A 27,908-nucleotide genomic window follows, 5' to 3' on the forward strand; every position below is an offset into this window, starting at 1 on the left:
CGGCGACTTTGTTGCAGCCCCACAGCGAGCGCGGCGTCGAGCCTACCCACTCCAGTTGGTTCGGCACACTCGGTGGGGTCCACTGAGTGTGCCGAACGCGCGAGCGGTGCGTCCCGGCAGCCCGCGCTGGCTGCGGAGCTGCAACAAACTCGAGTCACGCTTTTTGGGACATTTTCGACGCTTTTGTCCCATTTACTCGCACAACATGCCGGCTACCCCGTACGCACCTGCTGCTCATCTGCTCTACCCCGACGCCGACCGCCCATTCCCCCCTCCTCGTTCCCGCCTCGAACTCTCCGGACCCCGACAAGCCGCCCGACGTTGGGCCTCTGCCCCGCACGCCCCCGCCCCTTCTGCCCCTCGCACACACCCAGGCCCGACACGCACATACAAGACAAGCCCGGCGTCCTGCTCTCAAAAGAAAAGAAAAAATGGGAAGGAGGAGACCAGCGGGGGAGACTCCCCGCCTATGCAACACCCCAGAGAGGGGCTGCCATCGCCGAAGCTGTGCCTAAGCATAACTCCCAAACCCGCAGCGGCCCGGGGGGCCTTGGGAATTTTTTTGGTTATCCAAGTACGTACGCTCATCTTGACCAATTAGCACTTTACATTCTCACATCAACAACAACCTCTCTGATGCTCTCTCGCCACTGCACTCTTCTCTCCCCCCTCGGCTCAGCGGTCCACCGGAGACGAGCTCGAGTCGAAGAAGGGAACGTTAACATCGGATGGACCGCCGAGCGCCGTGCCGTCCACCGCGCTGCCTTCGCGCGCCATCACGACCCCCTCCTCACGCCGCCTGCCTCGCCGCGCCTCGCGCCTGCTCCAGCTCGCGGTCGCTGCGCATCAGGTCCGACTCGGTGTACAGCGTCCACGTGAAGAAGGAGGCGAAGCCGACGATGTGCCCGCCGAGCCAGAGAGGCGCGAAGGTCTCGACCCACTGCAGCAGCCGGCCGGAGGGGTACAGGGCGAGCGCGAGTGCAAAGTAGAGGCGGAACTTCTCCTCGACCGTGTCGGTCGCCTTGTTCCACTTGTTGTACGCCGTCACCACGCCGCCCACGAGCAGGATGGGCACGAAACAGGTCACCAGCGAGGTGCGCGCCACGTTTTGGACGAGGGCGGCGCGGTCGAGCCGCTGGCGGACCGACTCGAAGAGCCCCCACGCCGCGCCGCCCCCCGCGGTGTGCAGGTAGAGCAGCACGCCCGACTCGATGAGGGAGGAGCGGGCCGCGTGCAGGGGCTGGGCCCGCGCCTCCGCCTCTGCGGCCGCGTACTCGGCCACGAGGGCCCGCTCCGCCGCGGGCAGCCGGGCGAGCTCGGCGGGCGGCCTAGCTCGCGCGAGAGACACTTCCTAGACACTTCCTAGACACTTCCTAGACCATGTCGGCGGGCGGCCTAGCTCGCGCGCCGCAGCAGTGAGCAGAGAGGGGTGGGCCCTCCCTCGGGCGGGGGCGGGAGGGCGCGCCTCGCTGCGATCGCCGCCGCGAGCCTCCCCAGCGCAACCTCCACCTGCACGCAGACGAGAGGGGCGCGTGGCGGCGTGTGCTTGCGGAGCCTGGCGGCGGTGCGGCGGCACACGCCTTCTTCCGCCGGACCGCCTGCGAGGAGGCCTGCGCGGCGTGGAGCGCCCCGACGGCGCCCTCTGCTGCGAGGAGAGGGACCGCCTGCGGGGCAGAGGTCGGGGGCTGGGAGCGAGATGGCTCTCCTCTGCTGGTGGCCCTCCTCGGCTGCGAGGGCAGGGCCGTCTCGCCTCGGGGAGGGCCGCCATCGAGCAGAGGGCGGCGGCGAAGGTCTTGCGCAGGTAGAGCGCCGCGTCCGGGTCGGCGACAGCGCGAACCAGCCTGCGGCGAGGAGCGGACGAGGGCGCTGGAGGTGAGCAGCGGCGGCGGCGGCAGGTGCGGGTGCGGGTGCGGGTTAGCGGACGTGCCTCGCGTGCTCTCCGCGCTCGAGCAAGAGGAGGGCGGCGGGCGGCGAGGCGCAGATGTACTCGACCACCTTGGCCGCGTGGTTGCGCGCCGTCTGCGACGCGTTCGGCTCCGCGCCGAGGGCGATGTCGATGAGCCTGCCGGAGAGGCCTGCCGACTGGGCGAGGGCGAGCTTGAGCGAGTCGTTGAGCGGCGCGCCGCGCGCCTGTGGCGAGCGGAGCGGGTGTGGGCGGGATGGGCCGGCGGCACGACCGCGCGAGGGGCGTGCTGCGCGTCACTCTGTGCCGGGCGGAGAGCAAGAGAGGGAGGGAGCGCACCACCCTCTCGAGGCGCTCCGTCAGCCGCTCCTGCGGCGTGTCGGGCGAGAGCAGCGGCGCCTCAAACTCCTCCAGGTGGAACAGGATCTGCACGCCCTCGTCGCCCTGCGAGAAGAAGGCAGCCACGTTGAGGCTCACGGCAGTCCACATCGCTATCGGGATGCCGTGCCGCTGCATCACGCCGGCGGACGGCTCGCCGCCCGCCGCCGCCTCCGCCGCCTGCATGCCGTGACGAGCTGCGGCGCCGGAGGACAACCGGCGAGCGCATGTCCGCGTCGCGAGGCGGCGGCAGGCTGTCGGGAGGCGCAGGCGGCGCGAACGACAGAGCATTTTCCGACAGCAAAGAGAAACCATGGAAAATCACTCTGAATTACATGACCACACGTGTGGTGGCGGCGTGTCCTCCCATCCCTCCCTGGCGTCTGTTTTCTTTATTTTCACATGACAAGCGATCCAGGAAAGAGAAAACGCGGCCCTTTCTGCGAAGAGGGCCGCAGAAACAGAAACAACTTTTGGATTTTGTAAAAGAAAAAGCCTGGTCTCGCGCAAATCACACCTCGCTCAAGCTCGCCCTCGCCCAGTCGGCAGGCCTCTCCGGCAGGCTCATCGACATCGCCCTCGGCGCGGAGCCGAACGCGTCGCAGACGGCGCGCAACCACGCGGCCAAGGTGGTCGAGTACACCAGCGCCTCGCCGCCCCCAAGCCAGCAAGTGCACATGTGCGTCTCGCTCCACCTCTCGCTCCTCTCCATCGTGCGGCCGCTGGTCCGCACGCCGGCCACGTCGCTCCTCCGCGATCGCGAGAGGAGTCCGCAAACGTCCCTGCAGCTGGCGGAGGCGCTGGTGCCGTTGCGCCGGCCGGCGCCGGCGCACTGGCGCGACCGCGACATCTCTTGGTCCAATCCACAGGGATCCGTCCTCACGCAGGTCCACGACGACGTATGGCTCGCCGAGCGGCCCTTCTTCCCGCGCCTGCCCGGGCTCCAGGGCACCGACGTCGGCGGCAAGATGGCGGTGGTGCGGCTTCCCGACGGCACGCTGTGGGTGCACTCGCCCGTGGAGCTCGATTCGGCGCTGCGCGATGCGCTGGCCGCCCTCGGGCCAGTACGCCACGTGGTGACGCCCAACACGGAGCATCAGAAATACGCGTCCGACTGGCTGCGCGAGTACCCGGAGGCGACCGGCTACTCGTGCCCGGGGCTGCGCGAGTCCAAGCCGGAGGTCGGCTGGCATCGGTCGCTCTCGTCGCTCCTCGACGCCCCGAGTGGCCTCACCTCGGCGAGCGCCCCTGCTGAGTGGTGCAGCGCCATCGAGCTTTGCTGGGTCGAGGACAGAGTGCCACTCACGCGCCGCCTGCCCTTCTTCAATGAGGTTGTCTTCTTCCACCGGCCCTCCCGCTCGCTCATGTGTGCGGACCTGTGGTGGAACTACCCCGACTACGCTGACGCCGACGCCGACTTCCAGGTGCCGCGCTCCACCCGCCTCTGGAAGTGGGGGATGGACGTGGTCTACAAGCCAGTGTACAATAGGCTGATGAAAACAGACTCGTGGGAAGAGAGCTATCGTGTCATCGCGGGGTGGGAGTTTGAGACCATCCTGCCGTGCCACGGGGAGCCGGTGGCGGAAGATGCCAAGAAGGTGTTGGCATCACACTTGGCCATGGCAGGGTAGATCTCTGGAGGCGTGGACAACATGGACTCGACCTTCCGCGGTGCTCGTTCTTTTTTCCCTTCGTCTTTCATCCCGCTCGCTGCGTCCGCCCCCGCGGACACGGGAGACGCGTGGGTTTGAGTAGAAGTGTTTTGTGACGTACGTGTGGTGGACATGGATACATATTAGAGCAGGACGTACACGGCCACGCGCGAGAGAATGCAACAACATAGGCTAACATTCGGCGACTTGCGCGATGCCGAGCTCATTTTGCCGCGCGCGCCACAAAAACCAGACATGACACACAAGTATATACGGTAGGCCGGTGCGGTGAGACACAAAACGCAAGTAGTCGCACGGCCGTATACTGTACTCCGCTGTTCTCCGCCACGCAGAATTCGCGCGCGGAGAGTGGGTGTGCGCGCGTTGGTGCCGATTCGCGGTCATGCCGCCGGCGGCCCCTTGCGCTTGCGCTCGGCAGCGGCGGCCCACTGGAAGAAGCGGCAGTTGCTCTCCTTGTCGCCGCGGTGCCCCTCGGCGCGCGCGCAGCTGTAGAACGTCTTTCCCTGCGTCGGCCCCGCCTTCTTGACGACCTGCACGCGGCACTTCTCGCCGTGGTGGCAGCGCGGCACCTTGTCGGACATCCGCTGCATCACCTGCTGCCACGCCTCCCGCTGCGCCGCGCCGCCTCCGCCCGCGCCGCCTCCGCCCGCGCCGCCTCCGCCCGCGCCGCCGCGAGGAGGTGCCACCTCCCGCAGCTGCTCCCAGGCGCGCGAGTCCTCCGCCACGGCTCGAGCGCTCAGCGCCGTCTCCGCCGCGCCAGCGCGCGCCTCCGCCGCCCGCCCGCTCGCCCTCTGACGCCCGCGCTCATCGCCGCCACGCTCGCTGCCGCCGAAGAAGCGGCGCAAATCTTGACGCGGCGGGGCCGCGGGCGACGGTGCGGCGGCGGGCTGCGCCGGCGGCGCGGCGGGCTGCGCCGGCGCGGTGGCGGGCGGCGGCGGCTGCGAGACGAGGAAGCCGCTGAGCACACTCTGCCCTCCGAGCCGAGACCGGCTGCTCAGCGGCAGCTGCGGCGGCGGCGAGCGCTGCTCGAGTCCGGAGAGGAGGAGGCGGAGGGGGAGGTGGTCGGATCCCTCGAGCTCGACGATCTCGCACGCGTGCAGGGACAGGGGCGGCGCGGCGGCCGAGCAGTCCGAGAAGAGAGAGAGGTCGAAGGAGGGGCCGCCCCGCCGCGAAGGAGGGGCGGTGGCGCCGACCGACGCGTGTGCAGAGCTGCCGTCAGCCAGCCCCGAGCCAGCCTGCCCCGAGCCAGCCTGCCCCGAGCCAGCCTGTCCCGAGGAGGGGAGGAGCGGAGGCGGCGCGAGGAGGGCGAGGTCGATGCGCGAGCCGTAGTTGTGCCGGTCGGCGCCGGAAGCGACGTGGAAGCAGCTGTACGCCCCGCCGCGGGCCGGGTGGAGGGCTCGGAACGCGTCTGCGAAGAAGGGCCGCGGCGGCCCCAGCAGCGCCTGCAGCCACAGCCGCGAGGCGGACGGCGGCGGAGGCGCTTGCAGCAGCTCCGCCTCGCGAGCAGAGTCGAGGCGCGAGGGCGAGATGTTCATGTCGCCGATGAGGAGGACGCGCAGCCCCGCCGCCGCGAGGTCGCGGCAGCGCAGCTCGAGTGCGCGCAGGAAGCTCGCCTTGAAGGCGCGCCTCCGCTCCGACTCTTCCGGGTCGGACGCCGTGTTGGCAGGCGCGTACACGTTGAGCAGGGCGAGGTCGGCATGGACGGTGATGACGCACCGGCCCTCCGAGTCGATCTGCCGCAGCTCCTCCTCGCTCGACTCGGCGACGAGGCTCGCGCGGTGCCCGATGGACGAGTCGAGCACGCCCGTCACGCCCTCCGCGGCGAGCCGCGGCCGACAGCCAGTGCGGCAAAACGTGGCAACGCCGGCGTAGCGACCGCCCGACGTGCGCGGCTCGCGTGCGCGGCAGAGAGAAAAGTAGGAGTCCCACCCGTCCACGAGCGCCAGATGCCGCTCCATCTCGCGCAGCTTCACCTCCTGAAAGCAGACAATGTCGGCGTCGAGAGCCGCGAGCAGCGCGGCGAGCGAGCCAAAGCTCTGACGCCGCGAGATGCCGTGCACGTCCGGCGCATCGAACGAGGCCGCGGTGCTCGACGCGAGCGTCGCGAGGCCGCGCAGCCCAATGTTCCAGGAGACGACTCGCAGCGGATGGCTGGGTTCCGAGCCCCGATGGCAGCAGGGCTGAGACGCCTCCGATGGCTTCGCAGCCGCCATTTCTTGTGAGAAATAAGAAAGCATCCGCTACTAGGAAGAACGGCTGCTTTCGACCCGGCCCAAAACGAACGTCGTGTAGCCCTCCTTTTGGTATAACAAAAAACGAACGCTTGGGAGGAGGTGGCGCCGGATGGCGACAGCGGTCAGCGCAGATCTCTCCCCAGCGTTGCCTTGCTGTTAGCTGTAAGAAAGAATGAGCTGTAAGAATGTGAGTCGTGCTTGTTGGTCTTCAAAAATCTAGCTGTCAAATGTAAAAGAAAGAAAGAAAACAGACCGTCCAAGTACAGCCCAAACACGAGGATCGAGGGATAGGGGAAGGAGGACAGGGTCCACACCTCTCACCTGCACGAGCAGGATTTTGGAAGCTGTAATGTGGCGGCTGCATTGTTTCTGCCTCTTTTCTTTCTGAATATACAAACATGTCAGCTGACCCAAACAATGGCACAAAGAATGCACAAAGGCGTCAAAAATCGTGTGGGAACAGAGGGTAAGCAGTACAAGGCAAGCCAACTGAAGTGTACACTGTATGAGAGTGAACATGCCGAAATCACTGCCCGCTACGGGGCCAACACGGCTCCGCCCTGCTGGGCCGTCTCGACAATGTCGCGGCCCCTCGCCCGCACTCGCCCCTCGTTGGACAACAGCGAGAGCCACGTCTTGTGCAGCAGCGACATGGCGGTGATGACGAGGATGCGGCTGTGGGGAGGGACAAAGGCAAAGTTGAGGCTGCAGGCCGGCAGCCAAAAGGCGACCGTGCCCGATGCGGCCGTGACCCACTCCTCTGAGAGCTGACGTCCTGCCTCTGCCAGCGTCTGCCCCTTGAGCAGCCCGGTCGTCAGGTAGAAGCTCGGCACCACGATGAAGGCGCCATTCCCAAACACGTCGACGGCCGCCTTGATCAGCGGCGCGTTCCCAAACCAGCGATCGTAGAGCATGTAAAAGTGCCGGCACGGCCCGCCGTAGAAGGCCGTGCCCCATATCACGAGCGCGCGCCAGCGCTGCCAGTCAAAGGAAAAGGGCCGCCCGTCCGGCGGGCTGGAGTGATGGGAGATGAGCTGCGCCGTCGCGTCCGAGGCGCCGAGCACGGAGCACGCTGTCGCCGACGCCACCTTGTGCGGGTGCGCGTCGGACAGGCGGGCATAGGTGGATCCAAGCGAGCGCGGTCCGCGCATCGCCCGCTGCAGCGCTTCAGCGAGGCGGCCGCCGCGAGGCAGGGCGGCGCGGGCCGCGGGCCACTGCATCGGGGCACCACAACCACAACCACCGCCACCGCCACCGCCACGGGGGGTTGGGCGGGTCGCAGCCTCTTGGATTGTGGACGGTCCAGGAAGGGGTCCGAGGGGTACGGCGGATGCGAAACCAAAGAAGACTCGCGACGCTTTCTTTTTTCGTGCTGGGTCCTAGAGAGGAGATCCTCGGACGATGACGTTGCGAGCGGCACTGCGAGCACGCTGCATGGCTCGCACTCGGTCGATGGACGATGTGAGGCGAGCATCTTGCGAGAGTCACACACGACAAGAAGAACACGACACATACGACACGACAGGGACACAGACACAGACATAACAAACAAAGGCACACACACTGCGCTCCCCTCAGCGGGCAGGGAAACGCGAGCCCGACGGAGTCCGGTGGCGGGGGCCCCCGCAGCCAGCCCCTGCACTGACAAAGGGGTCATGGGTTTTAGGAGGCAGGTGGTGGGTTTGAGTGTCGTGAGTGCTTGCAGCCGCGAGTGCAGCACCGTTTGTGACTCCCATGGATACAGTTGGGTGGGCCACGGTGCTGGGGGGCGGTCCGGTGCGCCACAACAGCCTCCCCGGCTGACCCCCATCCAGTTCGACACCTCCATCCCGACCGTGGAACCCCAACTTCAACCGGTCATATCTCGGGCGGACTGGCACCTCAGGAGCTCATCCTGGGCGGTTTTGGGGAGTCTTGGGGGTGTGCTTGAAGGTGGTAAACAGAGTTTTGCACCGCAGCTTAACCGAGGGGCGTGCTGAGCACCGTGAAAACAGCGGACCACAGCTTATCACAGATCACAGAACCGGGCGGCATATTCCGTTTCTGCCGCTCTCCGTACCCAGCTCTCTCGCCTGGCAAGCGTCGCCACCGAGTGTCCGCACGGCAAAGCTAGCAGGCGCTTTTCTTCGAGGCACACGGGACAGCTCTGGAGCCGCCTCGCCACCATGTCCACCACCCGCACCGCGCTGCTCGACAGCCAAGACGACAACGCGGAGACGGACGCGACCGCGCCTGGCGACGCCGCGCCGGCCGAGGCGCCGCCAAAGTTCACGCTGCGCGGCGAGGCGTGGACGATGTTCATGCTCGGCTGGCCCATGGTGGTGAGCTTCGTGTGCCGGATCGGCATGGCCTCCACAGACACCGCCTTTGTCGGCCACCTCACCAACGCGACGACCGGCGTCTTCTTTGACCGCCCGTACAGCGGGGAGGAGTACCTCGCCGCGGCGTCGCTCTCCGACATGGTGGTCAACATCCTGATCGTGCCTCCGCTCGCCTTCAACCAGGTGCTCAACGCGCTGGTCGGGCAGGCGCTCGGTTCGGACAACAAGAAGATGGCCGGCACGTGGCTGCAGCTCTCCGTCTTCTTCCTCACGACGAGCTACCTGCCCTTCATGCTGATCCAGTACCTCTTCACCGCCGACGTGCTCAAGCTGCTCGGCTTCAACCACGACATCTGCGAGCTCGCCGGCGTGTACGCGCGCTGGAACCTCTTCTGGCCCATCCCGAACGGCATCTACCAGTGCATGCGCTTCTACTTCCAGGCGCAGGGCATGCCGCGCCCCGCGATGTGGAACAACCTCGCCTTTGTCCTCGTCAACGCGCTCCTCAACTGGACCTTCGTCTTCGGAGGGCCGCTCCAGTACGCCTGCGGCTGGACAGGGTTCGGATTCATCGGCGCAGCGACGTCTCTCCGGCAGGCGCCTGGAAGCACGCCCGAGCCTTCTCAAGACCATGCCTGTAGGCGCAGCGATGTCCATCTCGGCGTCGCGCTGCCTGCAGCCCCTCACGTACTGGCTGTACATGTTTGTCTACCGCCGCGCGCACCTCGAGACCTGGCCCGGCCTCTCGTCGGCCTTCCTGCGACCGGACCGCGTCCGCCGCTTCCTGGCGCAGGCGCTGCCCCTCATCGGCACGCTCCTCTTCCAACCGCCTGGACGCGTCCTTGCGCACGTCCGTGACATGTCCGTGACACGTCCCGCAGGCACGCTCATCTTCCAGTCCGTCTCGGGGCAGGTCACCACGCTGCTCATCGCGCAGCTCGGCGCCCTCGCCACTTCCGCCTCGCCCGCCGTGAAGCTTCCCCGAACCTTCGGAGCCTTCCCGCAGGCACCCTCGCCATCTCCGCTTCGTCCGCCGTCTCGGCGGCGACGCAGGTGGCCTCGTCCGGCCTCTCCGCCGCTTTCACCGCCGTCGCCGCCGTTCGCATCGGCTTCCACCTCGGCCGCGGAGACGTGCGCGCCTCAAAGGCGGCGATGTGGATCGTCGTCGGCACGAGCGTCGGCACGAGCCTGCTCACCGTCGCTGTGCTCTGGCCGTTGCGCGCGCAGCTCTGCGAGCTCGTCACTTCGGACAGCGAGGTCGTGCCCGTCGCTTCGATGCTGGTCGCCGCCGCCTTTGTCGCCGCCGGCTTGCCGCAGCCGAGCATCGGCTTGGTCGGAACCTCCCATGAACTTGCTCGGGACCCTCCCCATAGGTCTGTCGCAGCTGGTGAGCATCGGCACGTCGGGCGTCCTCTCAGGCCAGGGCCGCACCCCTTCTGATGGCGCCGCTGAACCTTCTTCCGAACCCTCTCTTGACCTTCCTACAGGTCAGGGCCGAACGTTCGTGACGACGCTGCTCTCGTTTGGCTTCGAGCTGCCGACCTCGATCGGCGGCACCGCCCTGCTCGTCTACGTCGCAAAGCTGCGCGGCAAGGAGGGGCTGCTCGCGGCAACGTCGGAGCCTTCTCGCCCCTTCTCTGAACCCTCTCGGAAGCTGCCTGCAGGAGGGGCTGCTAGCGATCACGTGGGCGGGCGGCGGCTTCTCGCTCGTCGAGGTGGGCGTCGTCGCGCTCATCATCCTCTGCGGCGACTGGAGGCGCTTCGCGGCCGACGCAAAGGCGCGGCAGGAGGCCGACAGCCAGCCCGCCGCGCCCGACGCGGAGGGGGGCGACGGCGGCGAGAGCGGCGGCGCGGCGGCGGGGGAAGGGACACCCGCCGACGGCGCAGCCGAGGCGCAGGACCAGGGCTCGAGATGAAGGGAGAGGGGCGTTGGGGAGCTCCGCGCGGTTCCGACTTCCGTGGAGATATTTTAGGCGCGGGGTGTAGAGTTTGAAGGTGGGAGAAGAGCCGCCCATATGTCAGCCGATCGTGCAGTGAGATCCGATCTGGCAGATGCATCATGCGCATGGCGGGCACAGATGCTGTGACGGGCCGGTTCAGACATCAGAGAATAATACGTCTTCCTGTGCATTCAGACTGTGCAACATTCTGATATACTGATTCTCCCACGCTCCACCTCGCGTGAGCCGTGAGCGCGTCACGGCAAAAAGAGTTTTTAATTAAAGTATAAAGAGTCGCTAACGAGTCGTACGACGAGATTAGGAGCAGCAGGGACCCGAGGGACCATGTGGAAGACGGCTAGTGCTAGTCCCCCATCGGGAGGACGACCCCGGCTAGTCGCCGACCACACCCACAAAGAACCCTGCACAAAGACCGCAGGGCGGGGACCTGTTCCTTTTTACCCATCTCCTAGTAGAGGTGTCCGTGTTATTTATTTATTTAACGAGTCGTAACTCGTGAGAAATTCCTTCTACAAAAAAGCTGCCGGTTTCACAGCACACACACTGGCACACTGCTCAGTGGTCAGACGGTGGACAAGAGAGAGAGGTCTCTCTCTCTCTCTCTCTCTCTCTCTCTCTCTCTCTCTCTCTCTCTCTCTCTCTCTCTCTCTCTCTCTCTCTCTCTCTCTCTCTCTCAGTGGACACCGCTGGACAGGTGAAATGAGAGAGAGAGAGAGAGAGAGAGAGAGAGATCAAGAATTCTCTCTTTCTCTCTCTCTCTAGGTGAAATGGGGTGATTTGCAACCCCTGCCTAGATGAGTACAGCTGAACAGTACCCGGTAAGTATAAAAGTTTTGGCCAAAACCCCCCACAATGGCTGACCCCGGGGGGCAACGATCAGGGGCGGATTGGGGGATTTTTCGGAGTGCGCAACTGGTTTTTCTCTTGCTGTTCCTTTGCGAGCGCGGCGGATTCGGCGATGCTCCCAGCCTCGCTGTGCGCCGCTGGCCTCCTCCTCGTCGGCGCTGGACTATCTCAGCCCTTCTACCTCTTCATCGCCGCAAATCCGTGGGCTCAGTTGGTCGTCGTAGGCTTGGTCCTCATCACGGCTGGCCTGATGTCAGCACTACGGGAGGAGGGCCTCGCGGCGCTCCTTCCCACGCCGCTGCGGCTCTGCCTCTACGAGTCGCCCTTCGCGCTAGGCCTCCATGTCCGCAATGCGGCCCGCTCGCTGCAGCCGGGACAGATCTCGCTCCAGCCAGACCCGCTTGTATCGCAGCTTGCGCGAGTCGCCGCCCTTTGCTGCCTAGACCTCGAGGATGCGCTCGTGCGCGAGATCGTCTCCTCGCTCGACGCCGACTTTCGCGAGGCTGCCTTCAACCCGTGCGCTCGCTCCCTCCACCCGACCCTCCTCAGCGTCGTGCTCGGCCGCCGCGGGCTGGCTCAGCTTGCCGCGATCGAGCGCGAGAAGCTGCGCCGTGGCCCGCAGAGCCCGGTGCCACCGGCGGCAGCCGGGGGTGACGGCGACCCTCCGGTGCTCCGGCGGCGCGACACCAAGGGCATCGCGCGCGAGGTGTTGCGGCTGCACGGCAAGAGCAGCGGGAAGAGCCCTCTCAGCCCGGGCGCTGCCGACGAGTCCGACGCCGCGTCTGCCGCCGGAGACCTGGACAAGTCGTCGGGCAGCGGCGCCATCGGCGACCTCGCCCTCGCGTGGAAGATCGTCTCCCTCCACCTCGTCGTCCCGCTCTGGAGGGCTAGCGTCGCCCGCGCCAGAGTGCGCCGCAGCCGCAGCCCTCGCCAGCCCCCTCGCTCCCCTCCCAGAGAGGAGTTGACCCTCCCCCTCCCCCCTCCCAGAGACGCCTCCGCCGCCTCGCAGGCGTCGGCTCCGTGGAGGCTCGTCGTGGCGACCTGGACGGCGCTCGCGCAGAGCTGGCTCGTCCTGGCGGCTTCGGCCGCCTATGCGTGGCTGATGGCGTGGGTGCGGCAACCGCCCGCGCGCAAGGCGGCCGGCGGCGAGAACGGGGAGAAGGGCTCGGAGGCCGCGAACGCGCCTCGGCGCGGCCGCAGGCAGAGCCTCTTCGGTCGGCGGCAGAGCCTGGAGGCGTGAGGCTGTGCTTGCGCGCGGGGAGGAGGCACGGGGTTCCCTCTTTGTGCATGGGTGCGCTACGACGCTTGTGAGTTGCGACTCTTGATGAGCCTTGTGCCTGTGGTTGCCAGTTCGCATCCGCTCTCATCGCTCTCGGAGTTGACGGTTGTACGGTGTCGCTCCCCGAGTCCTGTGGTCTCTGCTTGTCTGTCTCTGTGTCTCTAGTCTGTCTGTGGTCCAACGTCTCAAGAGTTGAGCTGCCTCTCCGCGGATCTCCGTGCGTGACTTTGATTGTTTTTGTCCGGGGAGCGGGGCGGGGGGGCGGGGGGTTCGTGGTACGTAAAGCCGTAGGTGGTTGCCGCTCCGTTTCTAAAAAAACCTCGGACATTTTACGAACTCCTTGGCGACGTGCGCGTCGCGTCGCCAAGGCTCTGCGACCTCGGTCGTACAATCGGCGACCTCGGTCGCACAACCGGCCGGATGCGCGGGTTTTCAGCCAGGTTCCCGCGCACCGGCCACGAACTCGACTCGCACAGCAAAAAAATCCGGACCACGAAGCGCCGCCCGCGCGCCCATTGACCCCCCAATCAGCCCTCTTGCTGTCCCTCAATCCCCACCCGCCAGATGTACTGCCCTCGCCCACCCAATACTCCCACCCTCCTGACCCGGACAGTCCAGGTACAGGAAAAGCGGGGAGCGGGGCCCGATCCAAGGAGCACCCCGTCGGCCCGGGAGGGCTGTGAATTTCGGCGCGAGCGGAAGGCTGCCTGCAGACGCTCAGCCCCCGGCTGAGCTGCCGAATCCTCCCGGCTAATCCCCTGACCTGCCGCCTGAAACGGGACGACATTACACCACCTCACACACACTCCCCCCTCAGGGCTAAGCAGTGCGCAAGTCCACCCGAACTCTAGGCGAGGCGTCGACCACTCCTTCGGAATAGCTCTGTCAGTGGCTGCACTAGACGCCCAGAGATGGCGCGCGGCGCGGGCGGATGACTGCGGAAGAGAAAATGCGGAGAGGCTAGCTCGCAGGTAGATGTGCTCAGCCAAGGGTAGGGGATGAGGGGAATGTGTCAGTGTGGGGGGTGCACCAACCGCAGAGCGTTGTGTTTTGCCTTTAAGACTTGAACAGTTTTTTTTTTGCCGCTCCGTTTCTCTGTTCTGGCCTTTTCTCCGTGTTTACTTCGAGTTTTGTGTCCGGCAGAGAAGACACAGACGCCCCAAAACACGCCTCGACCTCGTCACGCGGCAAGTGCTACAGGCTCGGCACTCCGGCGGAGCGTGTCGCTCTGAACCAGCAACACCGTCTGCGTCTCCTCGATCCTCGATGCGCGTCGCTCCAACAGCACCTCACGGATCATCACATCGCCTCCGGCCCGCTCGGCGACGGAGCTCCCGAGCCGGTCGCGTTGAGCGGCTCTCTGTGCCCGCGGTGCACCCCCTCCACGGCGCCCGCTTCCGGCGCCCGCCACGGTCCCGCCCGCGAGGCTCGCTCCACGCGTCTACCGGCGCATCACAGCCCAGCCTGCGTGCGGTAGTGGTCGGTCAGCCTCACCTTACCGCCCTGCGGCCGGCGGAAGCCGCCCGCCGCCGCGCCGCCCGCCGGCATGCCCGCGGGAGGACAGCCTCCGTGCGGGCCTGCCCCCTTGGAGAGGCAGGCCCCCGGGGGCCCTCCTCCTGCGCCGGGGTGGTGGGGGGCGGGCGGGGCAGGGCCGCCCGTCCTCGGGCTGCCGCCCACCCCCCCTCCCACCCCCCCTCCCATCCCCATTCCCATCCCTCCGGTGGGGGGCGGCGGCGGCGCGGCGCGCAGCTCCTCCTGCCGCTTCTCCTCCGCCTAGACAGGGACGTGTCCGAGACGTGTCACGGACGGGGGTCCTCGACGGCTCCGCCGCCGCCTCCTCCTCCCCAGCCTCCTTCTCGAGCCACTCCGCGGCGCTCATCCCCGCCGGCATCCACGCGCCAACCTCGGCATTGTACACATACTTTGGCGCCTCCTCGACCGGCCCGTCCCCGCCCCCGCCCCCGCCCCCCCCTCCCCCTCCGCCCAAGTCCACGCCCGCCGCAGCCGCCGCCTGGCGGGCCCACGACCAGCCTCCCTGCAGCAGGTCGGCCGGCTTCTTCTTCCCCTCGACCAGGTCGACCAGCCAGCCGCCCGCGCCGCCCTTGGAGGCGTCCTCCTCGCCCTCTCCTCCGGCGGCCTCGGACGGGCCATGCCCGCCGCCCAATCCTCCGCCGCCGCCGTAGCCAGGCGCGCCCGGAAGGCGCATCGCAGCGGCGCGCGAGTCGTAGGCTGGCGGCGCCGCAGCGGCGTACCCTCCCGGCGGCACTGCCGCAGCCTGCGCGGGCGGTGCAGCGTACACCATGGAGGCTCCTGCGGGCAGCGGCGCGCCAGCACCGGGCGTCTTGGCCGACCAGTCGCTCACGCGATGGCTCGGCGGCGGCGCCCACTGATGAGCGGCGGCCGCCGCCGCCGGTGGTGCGCCTGGCATGAGGCTGGCGTCGAGCGGAGCAGCGCTCGCCAGCATCTCCTCAAAGCCGAGCTGCGGCGAGAGCGGCTCGACGCCTCCGCCGCCGGCGGCGGTGGACGACGCCGGGGGGGGCGTCACCGGAGGAGGCGTGCCCTGCGCATGCTGCTGCGGTGGTATTGCTTGCAGGTCGAGGCCATAGACGCTCATGTCTGACAGGAGCGCGTCAATGTCCCAGCCGCTGTCCGGGTCGTAATAGAGATCCGCGTCGGCGTCCTCTCCAGCCACGGACTGGAGCTGCGCGAAGAGCGCGGCGCCGTCGGCGGCCATGCAGGGTCCTTCGTCGGCGATGCGCTAATACTACCTTTGTTTCCAGCGGTACCAGGCAGGGTTCGGACTTTTTGCGGGGTATGGTATGGTACGCGGCAACCCACCCCGCCGACGGTACCGCACCCGCGCCGGTCGCCGCACCCGCACCAGCAGGCGCCGCGCCGGACTGAGCCGCAGCCTACCACTCCGCCGTTCGAGCTCGTATTCACTCTCTGCTGGCGCTGCACCAACCAAGGCATCGCTGCTCGCGCTGGTCACCGAGATGCGTAACCTCGCAAATAAGGAGGAGCGCAACACAAAGGTCAACCAACTTGGACGGCTGGCGTTCGAGATCTTGCGACGGCTATGTTGATTCGCGCGACATTGAGGCGCTCCGCAACCAGAAGGGTGTCGGCGAGTGGAGTGTGGAGCAGCTGCAGCAGCTCTGCGACACGGGCGCCTGTTCCTACCTCATGGCGCTGCGGGCTCGGCGGCAGTAGAGGGAGGGGCCGACGGGGACCATACCCCCCCCACCCCCTGTCGAGGGCTAGTCTTGGGGGGTCAGGACCATATACCCCCCCACCCTTTGGTCCGCGAGGGTACCATACCATACCCCGCAAAAAGTTGGAACCCAGTGGGTTGCGGGCATGAAGAAAACAGGATTGAGACACGCCGCCGTTTCTAAACCTTTCCACAGCCCTCATCCACCCCACGCCGTGGTTTCTTAGCTCCGGCCGGGGCACTCAATCAAGCCAGAGCGCCGGCAGGATTTTCAGGTATTAAAGCTGCGGAGGTATCAAGCTGCGGTCCGCGAGGGCGATGCCAGAGTGCAGTCTGCCGCCGAGCGGTCGGCTCTCTGGATGACGGGAAGACGCACACACGCCTCCATCCACTCCACTCAGAACTCCGCAGACTTGAAAGGTGACAAGTGCGCGCGCCGCAGGCGAAGAGAAATTTTGAGCTTCAGCTGGGGCTCCCGTTCACACTCGTGTCTGGCCTTTTCTCGGCACTCGGGGCCGCGCCTGCGGCGCGCCGTGGTTTCTTAGATTTTCGCGGAAATCGCTTGCCGGCTTGGGAGAGTGTTTTGTCGGCTTGGTAGGGTTTCTCAGGTAAGGTTTCTTAATGCCCGCAACCCACTGTACGAGAGAATTTTCAGAAGATAATTTTACAAGAAAAGGCGCTCGCACAACAGAAGAGAAAGCGGACGGATAGCAAACAAGAACACAACGCACTCTCTCACGTTACAAGGGACATTCTGCAGAGATGCAGGGAGGAGCTCATCTACCCTTATAAGTCTCTCGTGTCCGCGCCGACGCTCTTTTAACGTAGAACGTCCCAGCTACACCGCCCGCCGACGATCGATCAGTCCACAATCGTCGGCCCGCAGCGACCCGCAGCGATGGATGCCGCCGCCCCCCCGGCCACTGCGGCCGACGCGCCGATGCACGACCGGCCTCCGTCGGATGGCTCTCCGGCCTCTCCGGCCGCTGACGCGGCCGCCCATGCTGCTGCCGATCCGGTCCCTCTCACGCTCAGCGATATCCGCACAAGCTACGACAACTTTGAGGTCGCCGGCTTTGGCCAGGTGCAGCCACCACCTGCGTGCCTCCATGTTCACGCTTCGCGCCCCTCCCCCCTCTCTGACGCCGCCGTCTGACCTTAGGTGAGGGGCACGACTACCCGCCTGGAAGGCGCTCTCATCAGCAAGTCACCCAGGCACCAACTCCTGGGCGTTTACGCTTGACTACGAAACCATGCAGTGGATGCAGCTCGATCAAAACAGCGACGCCAACAGCCAACAGCTGGCCCCTGGGCGAGTTCCTTGCCCAGGATGAGGTGCGAGCCATGATGCTCGACCCAGCGTGCACCAAGCCGCTCACATTCCGTGAGTTCGTCAACGGGCTCTCCAAGTCGACGGCGATCTCGAACTCCGACAACCGGACCGATGCACCAGCCGCGGAGGACGATAGCTCCCTCGACGACATCCCTTCATCGACGGACGCCTTCACCGCCGCCGGCCCTGGGCCATCCATCGCGGCCTCCGACTGGCTGCCGCAGGTCACACCCTATCTATCTTCCTTAGGCACGGAGCCGACGGAGCCATCGCGCACGCCCGCAGCATCGCGTGCTGCTCCGAGGTCTCCCGCCGAGACCGGCTCGGCGCGGCTTTGACTGACGTGACTGACTGATGAGTGCTTGCGATGGAGAGAGATGTTGTTGCGATGGATGATCTCCGACACCCCCAAAACCAAAACGCAAATTGCCCCACTTTGGATCCTGCGTCTCTCACTGCCCGAACAACAGAGGCGGGTACCGCCGCAGGTCCCCCACTAGTTGGGAGATACTTCTTTTCGACGCCTCGGCGACCCTTAAAACTTCTTTTCGAAAAAGAAAAGCTAAGCGCGCGTGTCGCGGAGGCTCCAGCAGCCTTCGGCTTGTCCATGAACGCCTCACAGGCTGTCAGCGCCGCCGACTCGCACAGCGACAAGCGCACGCACCGCTCGCTCCTCGAGCGTCTCCGGCAGCACAGCCGTGGCGAGTCGGGCTCCGCCTTTGTCGAGGCGCTGCTCGAGGCGGCGGCGGTGGCGGCGGCCTCGCCGCGACGGCGCACCCCGCTCGGCCACGCGCAGCTACTCAGCATGGTGAGCGCCACCGTCGAGGAGCGCTGCGCCCTCGGGACAGCCGAGTGCGAGGCTGCCGTCGCGGCCGTCGGGCCACGCCTTCCGGCCCTCGCCGCGCTGCTGCACGGCGCCCACTCTTCGGGCGAGGGCTCGGCGGCGTGGAGGGTGGGCGTCTCGTCCGTCCGCCGCCTGCTGCGGGCGCACGGCTCGCTGCTCGCCTCGGCGCAGGCGTGGCTGCTCGCCGAGAAGGGCTCCGCCACGCCTCCCGCTTCAGAGGCTGCCGACGCCGCATGCGCGCTCGCCGGCGCAGTGCTTCCGCTCCTCCTCGCGCGGGGCCGCGCGTCGGCGGAGCAGCAGCTCGACTGGGCGGCGTGGTCGAAGCTGCTCGGCGGCCTGCTGGCGACCGCCTCGCCCGCCGTCGCGATCGACGGCTTTGCGCCGCTGCTCGGCGCCCTTCCGGCCGAGGAGCTGCTCAAGCGCGTGCTTCCGGCGGTGACCAAGGCGCTCAAGCGGGCGGCGGAGGGGGTGCTTCCGTGCCTGCCGAGGCTCTTCGCGGCGCTGCCTCGCGCGGCGCCGCTGCCCGCGGCCGCCGCCTCCTCCCTCTCTGAGCAGCTCGCCCCATCCCTCCTCGCCGCAAGCCCCGCCGGCCGCTCCGCCGCCGCCGCCGCCGCGCTGCGCGCGCTGCGCTCGCGGCTGTGCGGCGGCGGCGCGGCGGCGGCGGCGCGCGCGCTGGTCGGCGCGAGCGGGAAGGGGACTCAGCTCTCGCCGCAGCAGCGTGTCTCTCTCGGCGAGGCGCTCGCTTCCCTCGCCTTTCCGCCATGCGGCGCGGCAGCCGCTGCCGGCGCGGCAGAGGCGCAGGGCGCGGCCGAGGCGGTGGCGAGCTACTTGCTCCCTCTGGCGGCGCGGGAGGCGTCCGAGCCGGCGCGCACCGCCATGATGGCGGCCGTCGGGAGCTGGGTCGGCGTGGCTGGCGTCGGAAGCGCGGACGCGGCGGTGAAGGCCGTCGGCGCCGGTCTGGTGGACAAGTCTGCAGAGGTGCGGCGGGCGCACCTCGCTGCGGTGCTCGGCGGCCTGCAGTCGGCGGTTGAGGGGGGCGGTGCGGAGGGCGGCGGCGCGTCGGGCGCGCTCCTCTCGCTGCTCAAGCCTTCGGCCGCAGGCGAGCCCCTCCTCGCCATGGTCCGATCCGCGATTAAGAAGGCGCCCACGGCGCCCGCCGCCCGCGCGGATGCGCTCGGCGCGCTCGCGGCGCTGCGGGAGGGGTGTGCGCTGAGCGAGCCGCTGGCGGCGGCCTGCACGGCCGACAAGCTCTGGCAAGCGGCTCTCAAGGCCAAGGAGGCGTTTGCGTGGGCGAGCGCGAGCAGCGCAGGCGAGAAGGGGTGGCCGGGAGGACAGCCAGGGCGAGATCTGGGGAGAGATGGGGAGATGAGGCGTCTCCTGCGCGACATGTGGGGAGGTGTGGGGAGGTGTGGGGAGATATGGGCGCCGCCCGCTCTTGTGCTCACTCGTCCTGCCACGCGCGGCGCCCTTCCCTCGCGCAGGCGCCGGGCGCGAGGTGCGGATGGCTGCTCGCTGCGTCGTCGGCGTCGCCCTCTCGCCGCTCGCGTCGACGTCTGCGCACCGCTGCCACGGGCGGCGCTTCGCCTCCCTCTATGCACTGACCCGCCCCGCCCTTCTCCACGCAGGACCGCCGAGGGCGGCGCGCTCGACGCACTGGTCCTGCTCGCCCTCGCCGACGACGCCGACGCGCGGCTCGCGGCGCTGCACGCGCTCCGCCGGCTGGGCGGCGCTGCGGAGGCCGAGCCCGAGGCGGCGGCCGCAGCGGCGCTTCTGGCAGGGAACGCTGCGGCCGCTCTGCGCCCCGAGCACGGCGAGGGGGCTTGCCGCGCGCTCGGCTTCGCTCCGCCGGCGCCTGCAGCCGCGCCGGCCGTCGCCGCGGCCGCCGTGCTGCGCGCGCTCGAGCGGGCGGCGCGGAGGCAGGTAACGGAGCCGGCGGGTGCCGACGGCGCCGCGGGCGAGCCCGACGCCGACCCGGCCGCCCCCGCTGCGGGGGCGGCGATCGCGCACGGACGGAGGCTCCGCGCGGCGCTGCGTGCGGGGATGTCGCGGCTGCGCGACGCGAGGTGCGAGGAGCTTCCGCCGCTCGTGCCGCGGTTGCTCCTCCTCTGCCACCAGCCCGCCCTTCTGCCCCGCGAGCCCGCCGGGCCGGGCGGCTGCGGCGGCCGGAGGCCGTGGGAAGAGGTCGCCTCCGCGTGGGGGGAGGCGGCGGAGGGGCTGCTGCGGGGCGCGGCCGACGCGGTTGCCGAGCTGGTCGCCTCGGACAAGGGCGCCGCCTCCGCCTCGCGCGACACGAGGCTGGCGGCGCTCGCCTCGCTGGGCGCTCTCGCCGCCTCGCCCGCCGAGGTGCGGGCTGCCGTCACCGCCGCCCTCCTCCCGCGGCTTGAGGCCCCGATGCGCGAGGCTGCGGACGAGCTCGCTGCCGCGACGCCGTCGGAGGTCCATGCGCTGCGTTCGCAGCGCGCGGCCGCCGCGTCGAGCACGCCAGGCGGCGGCGGCGGCGGCGGCGGCGGCGGCGGCGGCGGCGCCAACGGGCGAGGCGCCGACGAGGACGTGGAGGCTGCGATCCGCGCAACGTTCGCTCGGCGCGCGGCGGAGGCGGGCAAGCCGGCGGCGGCCGAGAAGAAGCCGAAGGTGGACAAGGCCGAGGCACAGCGTCAGGCCGTGGCCGCGGCCGAGGCCGAGGCGTGCGAGAGGCTCGGCCGGCGCACCACCGAGCTGCGCCGCTTGGGCGAGCTCCTCTCGGCCGCCGCCGACGCCGCGCCCGCGGCGGTGCGAGGCAGGCTGCCGCAGCTGCTGCCGCTGCTCGTCCGGCTCCCGGCGCTGCCTGCTCTGCGCGCGGCGGACGGCGGAGGGTGGCTCGAGGCCCTCTTCGAGTCGCTGCTCGCGTGCGCCGCCGCGCCGCTGCACGCCGTTCGCGCGCCGGTGGCGAGGGCTCTGCTGCGCGTGCTCGCGCCCGGAGACGCGGCGGGGGAGAGTGGCGCGGGCGGCTCGGAGCCTCTCGCGCTCGCGCCGCTGCTCGAGGCGCTCCTCGGCGCGTGCGACGGGATGCCGCTGCCGCCCGCGGGGTACAGCTTGCTCCTCCCGCTGCTCGAATGCGCCCTCGCCGACCGGGCGGCGGCGGCGGCGTCGCTCAGCCTGCTCACCCTCCACGCCGCGCCCTCTTTGCCGCTCGACCAGCCGGCGCGCCGCACGAGCGTCCGCCTCCTCCTCTCCCTCCTCTCGAGCGACCGGTGGCGCGCCGACGCGGCGGTCGCGCTCGAGGTCCTCGCCCCGGCCCTGCAGCCGGCCTCGCTGCCGCAGCTTGTCCGCGCCGCCACCGCGGCCGAGGGGCCCGACGAGCGGTGCGCGGCCCTCAGCGCGCTCTGCCACGCGGCGCCGCTCGCCGAGGGGTGGCACCCTCCCGACGCGCCGCTCGCAGCGCGGCTCCACTTGGCGAGGTACGACGACGACGCCGCCGCCGCCGCGCGGGGCGCCGACGCGTGGGCGCTCTACGCCGGCTGCGTCGACGCCGCGGAGCCGGGCGCGCCGCCGCTGCCGGCCTCGCTCGAGGCGGAGCTGCTGCCCGAACTCGCCGCCCTCTCGGGCCGCGAGCGGGCACAGGCGGCGCGTGCGCTCGCGGCGGCCGCCGCCGACGAGCCGCCGCGGCTCCACACGCTGCTGCAGCGTCTCTTCGAGATGCACAAGGAGGCGTCGCCGCCGCCGAAAGCCGCGGCGGGTGCCAAGGGCAAGAAGGGCGCGCCGCACGCCAACGGAGCCGAGGGCCGCGCCCCAGCGGGGAGGCGCCGCCCGCCGCGCGAGCGGCGCCTGGACACAGCCAGCTTGCGACTCTAGGCTCCGAGGAGGAGGACGACGGCTGGCGCGCGCGGCACGGAGTCGCGCTCTGCCTGGCGGCGGTGGCGCCCGCCGCGTCGGTGATGCAGCTGCCGGTGGCGTTCGCTTTCCTCAAGCGCGCGCTCGCCGACGAGGTGGAGGAGGTGGCGGCCGCGATGACGGCGGCGGGCTGCGCGCTCATCAACGAGCAGGGTGCGCCCGACCGGATGGTGCCGCTCCTCGCCCCGATGTTCGAGACGATGCTCTCCGAGGCGGCCACCACCGAGGCGGACGAGACGTGGCGCGCGGCGAGAGAGACGAGCCGCCTCTCCTCACGGCTCGGGTGCGAACAGGCGGACGACCGCGTGCGCACGGGCGTCGTCGTCTGCTTTGGCGCCCTCGCGCGCCACATCCCTCCCGACGACCCCAAGGTCGGGCTCGTGCTCTCGCGGCTCGTCGACTCGCTGGCGACGCCGTCCGAGGTGGTGCAGCGCACGGCGGCAAAGTCGCTCTCCGCGCTGCTCTCTCGGGCGGAGGTCAAGCCGCGCGGCGCCGAGGTGCTGCAGGAGCTGCTGGCGACGCTGCTGGCGACGCCGTCGTACGCGATGCGACCTTAATTAATTAACACTAATTAACACTCATAAACACTGATTAAAGGCGACGCCGTCGTACGCGATGCGGCGCGGCGCCGCCTTTGGCCTCGCCGGAGTGGTCAAGGGGCTCGGCATTGCCAGCCTGAAGAAGGAGGGCGTGATGGCGGCGCTGCAGGCCGCCATCGAGGAGAAGAAGCGGGGCGAGGAGGCGTCCAACGCCAAGGAGGGCGCCCTCTTCGCGCTCGAGGCGCTCTGCGAGACGCTCGGCCGCCTCTTCGAGCCGCACGTCGTCGGCGCGCTGCCGCTGCTCCTAGACACTTCCTAGAGACTTCCTAGAGATTTCCTAGAGACTTCCTAGGCGCGCTGCCGCTGCTGCTCTCGTGCGTCGCCGACGGCTCGGGCGGCGTGCGGCACGCAGCGGTGTCGGCGTCCGGCGTCATCATGTCGAGCCTCTCGGCGCAGGGCGTCAAGATGGTGCTGCCGTCGCTGCTGCGCTCGCTCAAGGAGGAGGACAAGTGGCGCGCGCAGCACGCCGCCGTCGAGCTGATGGGGTCGATGGCCTTCGTCAACCCGAAGCAGCTGTCTGCGACGCTGCCGCAGCTCGTGCCGGCGCTCACCACCGCCCTCACGCACTCGCACGCAAAGGTGCGCGAGTCCGCCTCCGCCGCGCTGCAGTCGGTCGGATCCGTGATCCGCAACCCGGAGATCTCCGAGATCCTGCCGGCGCTGCTGCACGCGCTCGCCGAGCCGGCGGCGGGCACCGACGCGGCCCTCTCTGCGCTCGCGCACTGCCAGTTCGAGCATTGCGTCGACCCGCCCTCGCTCTCGCTCATCGTGCCGGTGCTGCAGCGCGGGCTGCGCGCGCCATCGGCGCAGGCCAAGCGGCGGACGGCGCACATCACGGGCAACATGTGCTCGCTGCTCGCCGACCCGAAGGACATCCTGCCCTACCTCGACATGATGATGCCTCAGCTGCAGTCTGTCCTGCTCGACCCGATCCCCGAGGTGCGCTCGACCGGCGCCCGCGCGCTGGGGCGGCTCTGCGCCGGCCTCGGCGTCGACGCCTTCCCGAACCTGATGGCGTGGCTGCGCGAGGGCCTCCGCCGCGACTCGTCCGCCGTCGAGCGCGCGGGCGCCGCGCAGGGCCTCGCCGAGGTGCTCGCGGCGCTCGGCGACGAGGCGGTCTCTGACGAGCTGCCCGCGCTGCTCGCCGGCGCGGAGGACCCCGACCCGGCGGCGCGCGAGGGGCACGCGGCGCTGTGGACGCACCTGCCCCGCGTGCTTGGGCCTCGCTTCGAGCACCACTTGGGCGCCGTCCTGCCGGTTGTGCTGGCGGGGCTCGCGGACGGCGCCCGCGCCGGGTCTGCAAGGCGAGCTGTGAAGAGCGCGGCCGTGAGGGGCGGAGCTGCGAATAGGCGCCGAGCAAGTGCGCGAGGCCTTTCCTAGACCTTTCCTAGACCGCTCCTGGAACCTTCCTGTAGGCGCCGAGCCGGTGCGCGAGGCGAGTTTGCGCGCCGCGCACGGCGTGATCGCGACGTACACGCGCGCGGCGGCGGAGCTGCTCCTCCCCCCGCTGCAGCAGGGCCTCGCCTCAGACAACTACCGCATCCGCCAGTCGTCGATCGAGCTGCTCGGCGAGCTGCTGCTGCGGCTGACGGAGCGCGGCCCTCTTCCGGTCCTCTTCCTAGACACTGCTTAGACATTTCCTAGACACTTCCTAGACACTTCCTAGCGCGGCCCTCTTCCGGTCCGCTCGAGGAGGGCAAGGGCGCGCCTCGCCTCGGCCCTCTCGGAGCCGGCTCGGCCCCTCCCCACAGGTGCTCGAGGAGGGGGAGGACCCGCCGGCCGACTCGCCGCTCGCGCACGTGCCGACAGCGCAGCAGCACGCCCTCCTCGCCGCGCTGCACATCGCGCGCTCCGACACGGCCGCCGCCGTCAAGGCTGCGGCGGGCACCGTGTGGAAGACGCTAATTAACACTAATTAACACTAGTTGCCACTAATTAGGCTGCGGCGGGCACCGTGTGGAAGACGCTCGTCGAGAACACGCCGCGCACCCTGCGCGCCATCCTCCCACCCTCGCCTAGTTAACACTAATTAACACTGATTAACACTAGTTGACATTCACTAGGCGCGCCATCCTCCCCACCCTCGCCGCGCAGCTCATCGGCACGCTGGCCGGCGGCGACGACGAGCCGCAGGAGGCGGCGGCGGCGGCGCTCGGCGAGCTCGTCGTCAAGCTGGGCGAGCGCGTGCTGCCGCGGCTGCTGCCGCTGCTGCGGCGCGAGCTCGAGGAGGGGGACGAGGACCGGCGCGCGGGCGCCGCCATCGGGCTCACGCAGCTCATCGCCTCGGCGGGCCGCGAGCACGTCGAGCGTTTCCTGCCCGAGCTCATCGGCGCGGTGCGCGCCGGCCTCTGCGACGAGGCGGCGTCGGTGTACGGCGCCGCCGCGCGCGCCTTCGCCGCGCTGCAGCGCGTGGTTGGCGCGGCGGCCGTGCACGAGATCATCCCCGCGATGCTCGAGCTGCTCGGCTCGGGCGACCCGGCCGACGCCGACGCCGCGATGCGCGGGCTGCGCGAGGCGGTGGCGCAGCGGCCCGCCGCCGTGGTCCCCTTCCTGCTGCCGCGCCTCTGCGCGCGCCCTGTCAGCACCGCGGCGGCGCGAGCGCTCGGCGCCGTCGCACACTCTTGCGGCGAGCACCTCCACCTGCAGCTCGACGTGGCGCTGCCGCCGCTGCTCGACGGGGTCGTCCTCGAGGCGGAGCTCCTCCCCGCCGGCGCGCCCGCGGGCGCGGCCGAGCCCGAGCAGCGCGAGGCGCTGCTCGGTGCGGCGCGGTCCCTCTCGCTCTCCGTGGGCGAGGAGGGACTCCACCTGCTGTACGGCGAGGTGCTGCGCGCCGCCGCGCCAGCCGCGCCGCCGCACTCGCGCGCGGCGGCGTGCGCGCTGCTCGGCGCGGTGATGTGCGAGCGCGCCGAGGAGCACGCACCGCACCTCGGGCCTGTCCTCGCCGCCCTCGTCGGGGCGATCAACGCGCCGCAGCCCGCCGTGGTGCGCGCGGCGTGGGGCGCGCTCGACGCGCTCGTCAAGGCGCTGCCCAAGGAGCGCTACCCCCTCCACGTCCACACGCTGCGCGAGGCGCTCGCCTCACTCGCCGACGAGGCGCGCGCTGCTGCGCGCAAGGCGGCCGCCGCCGAGGGGTCCGACATGGCTGGCCAGGCGGCGGCGGCGGGTCGCGTCGAGGTGGCGGGGCTGGCGCTGCCAAAGGGCCTCGCGCCGCTCGTCGCGGTCTACCTGCACTCGCTGATGACCGGCTCCGCGGAGCTGCGCGAGGCGGCCGCTCTCGCGCTCGGAGAGGCGATCGGGCTGACGCCGGTGGCGGCGCTCAAGCCGTTCGTCATCCAGATCACCGGCCCGCTCATCCGCGTCATCGGCGACCGCTTCCCCGCCGGCGTCAAGGCGGCGATCCTCGCCGCGCTCACGCTGCTGCTCGGGCGCTCCCCCGCCGCGCTCAAGCCCTTCGTGCCGCAGCTGCAGACCACCTTCGTCAAGTCCCTCTCAGACGCGCAGCAGTCGGTGCGCGCGCGCGGCGCCGCGGCGCTCGCGGCGCTCGCCGCCATCGCGACGCGGCTCGAGCCGCTGCTCACCGAGCTCGCCAACGGCGTCGCCACCGCCGAGCCCGACGTCGCCGCCTCGCACCTCGCCGCGCTCGCCGGCGTCGTGCGGCGCGTGCCCAAGCCCCTCTCTCCCGAGCTGCTCGCAAAGGTGGAGCAGGCGGCGCTCGCGCAGCTCGCCGCGCCGGACGAGGCGCGCGCCGCCGCCGCTGCCGCCACGCTCGGCGCGGTGGCGCGCTGGACCGAGATCGAGCCGCTGCTCGAGCGCATCGAGGATGGGTCTGCCGGCGACCAGATTGCCGAGCTCCGCGCGGGGCTCGCCATCCTGCGCACCGTCGGGCCGGGCGGCGTCGCCGCCGCCGCCGCCCCCGCCGGGGCGCTGCCGCCGCCGCCCGACGCGGTGCTGGGCGCGTCCGCCTCGCTGCCGTCCCTCCGACCCGCGCTGCCCGCGCTGCTCGCGTCCGCTCAGGCGGCCGCGTCGTCCGCGGACGCCACGCTGCGCCAGCCCGCCGCGCACGCCCTCGGCCGCGTCATCGCCGCGTTCGCTGAGCCAGAGCCCGAGGACGCGGCGGAGGCGGAGGCGGAGGGCGCCGACGCGGCGGCCGCGCTCGCACTTGCCGCCGCGGCCGGCGTGCCGAGCTCAGCTCTCGAGGCGCTCGCCGCCCTCCTCGCCGACGCCTCCTCGGACGTGCGCCTCTCCGCGATGCACGCCGCAAAGCGACTCGCGCGGTTGCGGCCGGCGGCGCTCGCCGCGGCTGGCTGTGCCGGCGGCGCCCTCCTCCTCCCGCCGGTGGCCGCGGCGATCGCCGTCAAGGGCAACACCTTCTTGCGGAGCGGCGCAGAGCGAGCCTTGGCGCAGGTGCTTGCCACGTGCGCTTGGACGGAGCCCGCCAATCTGCCGCCGGCTGGCAGCGGCCCCGGCCGCCTGCCTCCCGAGGCGCGCTCCGCGGCCGACGACTTCCTGCGGCGCTCGTACCGGCGGATCCGCGCGATGGAGTCCGAGGCGGAGCGCTCGGATGAGGACCCCTGAAGGGTGTCGTTCCGCGCCCTCTCCGCCGGCGCTGCCCAGCGCGCGGCATGCTCCCGCGCATGCCACTATAGTTACGGCTCGCCGAGTGGAAAAGGGAGCCTGCGGCAGCCACTTTGGTCCCCTACCCCTTTCACACACCACACAGTAAAAAAAACTGTTCAGTTTTCAAAGGCAAAAACGCCAGCCTACGCCCTCCCCTCACACTGACACTTCTCCCCTATTCCCGTCTTTAGGTTGCGCACATCTCCCAGCGAGCTAGGTTCTCCGCTTTTTCTCCCCTAGTCATCTGCCCGCGCCGCGCGCCTCTGTGGGCGTCTAGTGCAGCCACTGACAGAACTGTTCCAAAGGAGTGGTCAACGTCTCGCCTGAAGTCGGGTGGGCTCGCGCACTGCTTAGCCCTAGGGGAGGGGTGTGTGTGAGGTGTCGGAATGGTAAGGTTTCAGGCCGCCAAGGTGTGGGGGATTTGGGGGATGAGTCAGGAGCCAGCAGCCTTCCTGCTGGACCTGAGTTCACAGCTCCTCCGCCCGACGGGGTGGTCCCTTGGATTCGGGCCCCGCTCCCTTTTCCTGCGCCTGGTCTGTCCCTGTCAAGTGTGTGTTGCGAGATGCAGAGCTGGTTAGGCTGGAGCGCGGGCGGTGCGGTGGCAGGCGAGGGCAGCGCGGTAGGCGAGAGGCGGCCGCGGGGCTTCGAGTGGCGCGATAGGAGGGTAGGCTGGCTGTGGAGGGGCGCCGCGTGGCCTCGGCAAATGAGTAGTGCTTTATGAGCGGCCAGTTTTGTGCGTATTGCATATCGAGCCTGCGGTGTGGCCTAGTTGGTGCAGCGTTCGGGTCGGGGACGTTTTGGTCGTTGGTTCGAGCCCAGCTGGTGCAGTTCGTAGT

At 69.6% G+C, this 27,908-nt stretch overlaps 8 protein-coding genes across 8 annotated transcripts; 5 read left to right on the forward strand and 3 right to left on the reverse strand.

Annotated features, from left to right (window-relative positions):
- Positions 1–554: 554 nt before the first annotated feature.
- EMIHUDRAFT_437577 (hypothetical protein) lies at positions 555–2,561 on the reverse strand. Its single transcript, XM_005763973.1, has 6 exons — positions 2,243–2,561; positions 1,928–2,130; positions 1,751–1,841; positions 1,577–1,664; positions 1,380–1,509; positions 555–1,328 (listed from the first exon to the last, which is right to left on the reverse strand). The coding sequence occupies exons 1-6, from the start codon at positions 2,465–2,467 to the stop codon at positions 791–793; spliced, it is 1,275 nt and encodes a 424-aa protein (XP_005764030.1). The 5' UTR covers positions 2,468–2,561; the 3' UTR covers positions 555–790.
- A 269-nt stretch (positions 2,562–2,830) lies between these two features.
- On the forward strand, positions 2,831–4,075 carry EMIHUDRAFT_437578 (hypothetical protein). The gene has a single exon (XM_005763974.1). It carries the CDS (start codon positions 2,959–2,961, stop codon positions 3,910–3,912), a length of 954 nt encoding a protein of 317 aa, XP_005764031.1. The 5' UTR covers positions 2,831–2,958; the 3' UTR covers positions 3,913–4,075.
- Positions 4,076–4,184: 109 nt separating this feature from the next.
- EMIHUDRAFT_465027 (Apurinic/apyrimidinic endonuclease) lies at positions 4,185–7,408 on the reverse strand (the record flags this gene model as incomplete). The annotated part of the gene is made up of 2 exons (XM_005763975.1): positions 4,185–6,143; positions 6,791–7,408. The coding sequence occupies 2 exons, from the start codon at positions 7,406–7,408 to the stop codon at positions 4,335–4,337; spliced, it is 2,427 nt and encodes an 808-aa protein (XP_005764032.1). The 3' UTR covers positions 4,185–4,334.
- Positions 7,409–8,353: 945 nt separating this feature from the next.
- EMIHUDRAFT_214454 (hypothetical protein) lies at positions 8,354–10,425 on the forward strand (the record flags this gene model as incomplete). Its single annotated transcript, XM_005763976.1, has 6 exons — positions 8,354–9,146; positions 9,391–9,479; positions 9,563–9,841; positions 10,002–10,082; positions 10,174–10,224; positions 10,408–10,425. 6 exons carry the CDS (start codon positions 8,354–8,356, stop codon positions 10,423–10,425), a joined length of 1,311 nt encoding a protein of 436 aa, XP_005764033.1.
- Positions 10,426–11,412: 987 nt separating this feature from the next.
- On the forward strand, positions 11,413–12,913 carry EMIHUDRAFT_437579 (hypothetical protein). The gene is made up of 2 exons (XM_005763977.1): positions 11,413–12,223; positions 12,326–12,913. Exons 1-2 carry the CDS (start codon positions 11,429–11,431, stop codon positions 12,554–12,556), a joined length of 1,026 nt encoding a protein of 341 aa, XP_005764034.1. The 5' UTR covers positions 11,413–11,428; the 3' UTR covers positions 12,557–12,913.
- A 794-nt stretch (positions 12,914–13,707) lies between these two features.
- On the reverse strand, positions 13,708–14,509 carry EMIHUDRAFT_422227 (hypothetical protein). Its single transcript, XM_005763978.1, has 2 exons — positions 14,445–14,509; positions 13,708–14,368 (listed from the first exon to the last, which is right to left on the reverse strand). Exons 1-2 carry the CDS (start codon positions 14,484–14,486, stop codon positions 14,048–14,050), a joined length of 363 nt encoding a protein of 120 aa, XP_005764035.1. The 5' UTR covers positions 14,487–14,509; the 3' UTR covers positions 13,708–14,047.
- A 2,198-nt stretch (positions 14,510–16,707) lies between these two features.
- Positions 16,708–22,577, forward strand: EMIHUDRAFT_452396 (hypothetical protein; the record flags this gene model as incomplete). The annotated part of the gene is made up of 13 exons (XM_005763979.1): positions 16,708–16,893; positions 17,139–17,366; positions 17,765–18,454; positions 18,722–19,105; positions 19,187–19,305; positions 19,612–19,642; positions 20,189–20,422; positions 20,534–20,617; positions 20,777–21,247; positions 21,536–21,701; positions 21,818–22,083; positions 22,150–22,383; positions 22,454–22,577. Coding segments are annotated over 13 exons (3,216 nt in total), but the record flags the coding sequence as incomplete, so codon positions are not given.
- On the forward strand, positions 22,472–27,030 carry EMIHUDRAFT_214459 (hypothetical protein; the record flags this gene model as incomplete). Its single annotated transcript, XM_005763980.1, has 8 exons — positions 22,472–22,675; positions 22,852–23,815; positions 23,871–24,064; positions 24,207–24,344; positions 24,550–25,134; positions 25,477–25,932; positions 26,152–26,334; positions 26,563–27,030. The coding sequence occupies 8 exons, from the start codon at positions 22,472–22,474 to the stop codon at positions 27,028–27,030; spliced, it is 3,192 nt and encodes a 1,063-aa protein (XP_005764037.1).
- Positions 27,031–27,908: the final 878 nt, after the last annotated feature.

The sequence above is a fragment of the Emiliania huxleyi genome (assembly GCF_000372725.1).
Source record: "Emiliania huxleyi CCMP1516 unplaced genomic scaffold EMIHUscaffold_61, whole genome shotgun sequence".
Lineage (NCBI taxonomy): Eukaryota > Haptophyta > Isochrysidales > Noelaerhabdaceae > Emiliania > Emiliania huxleyi.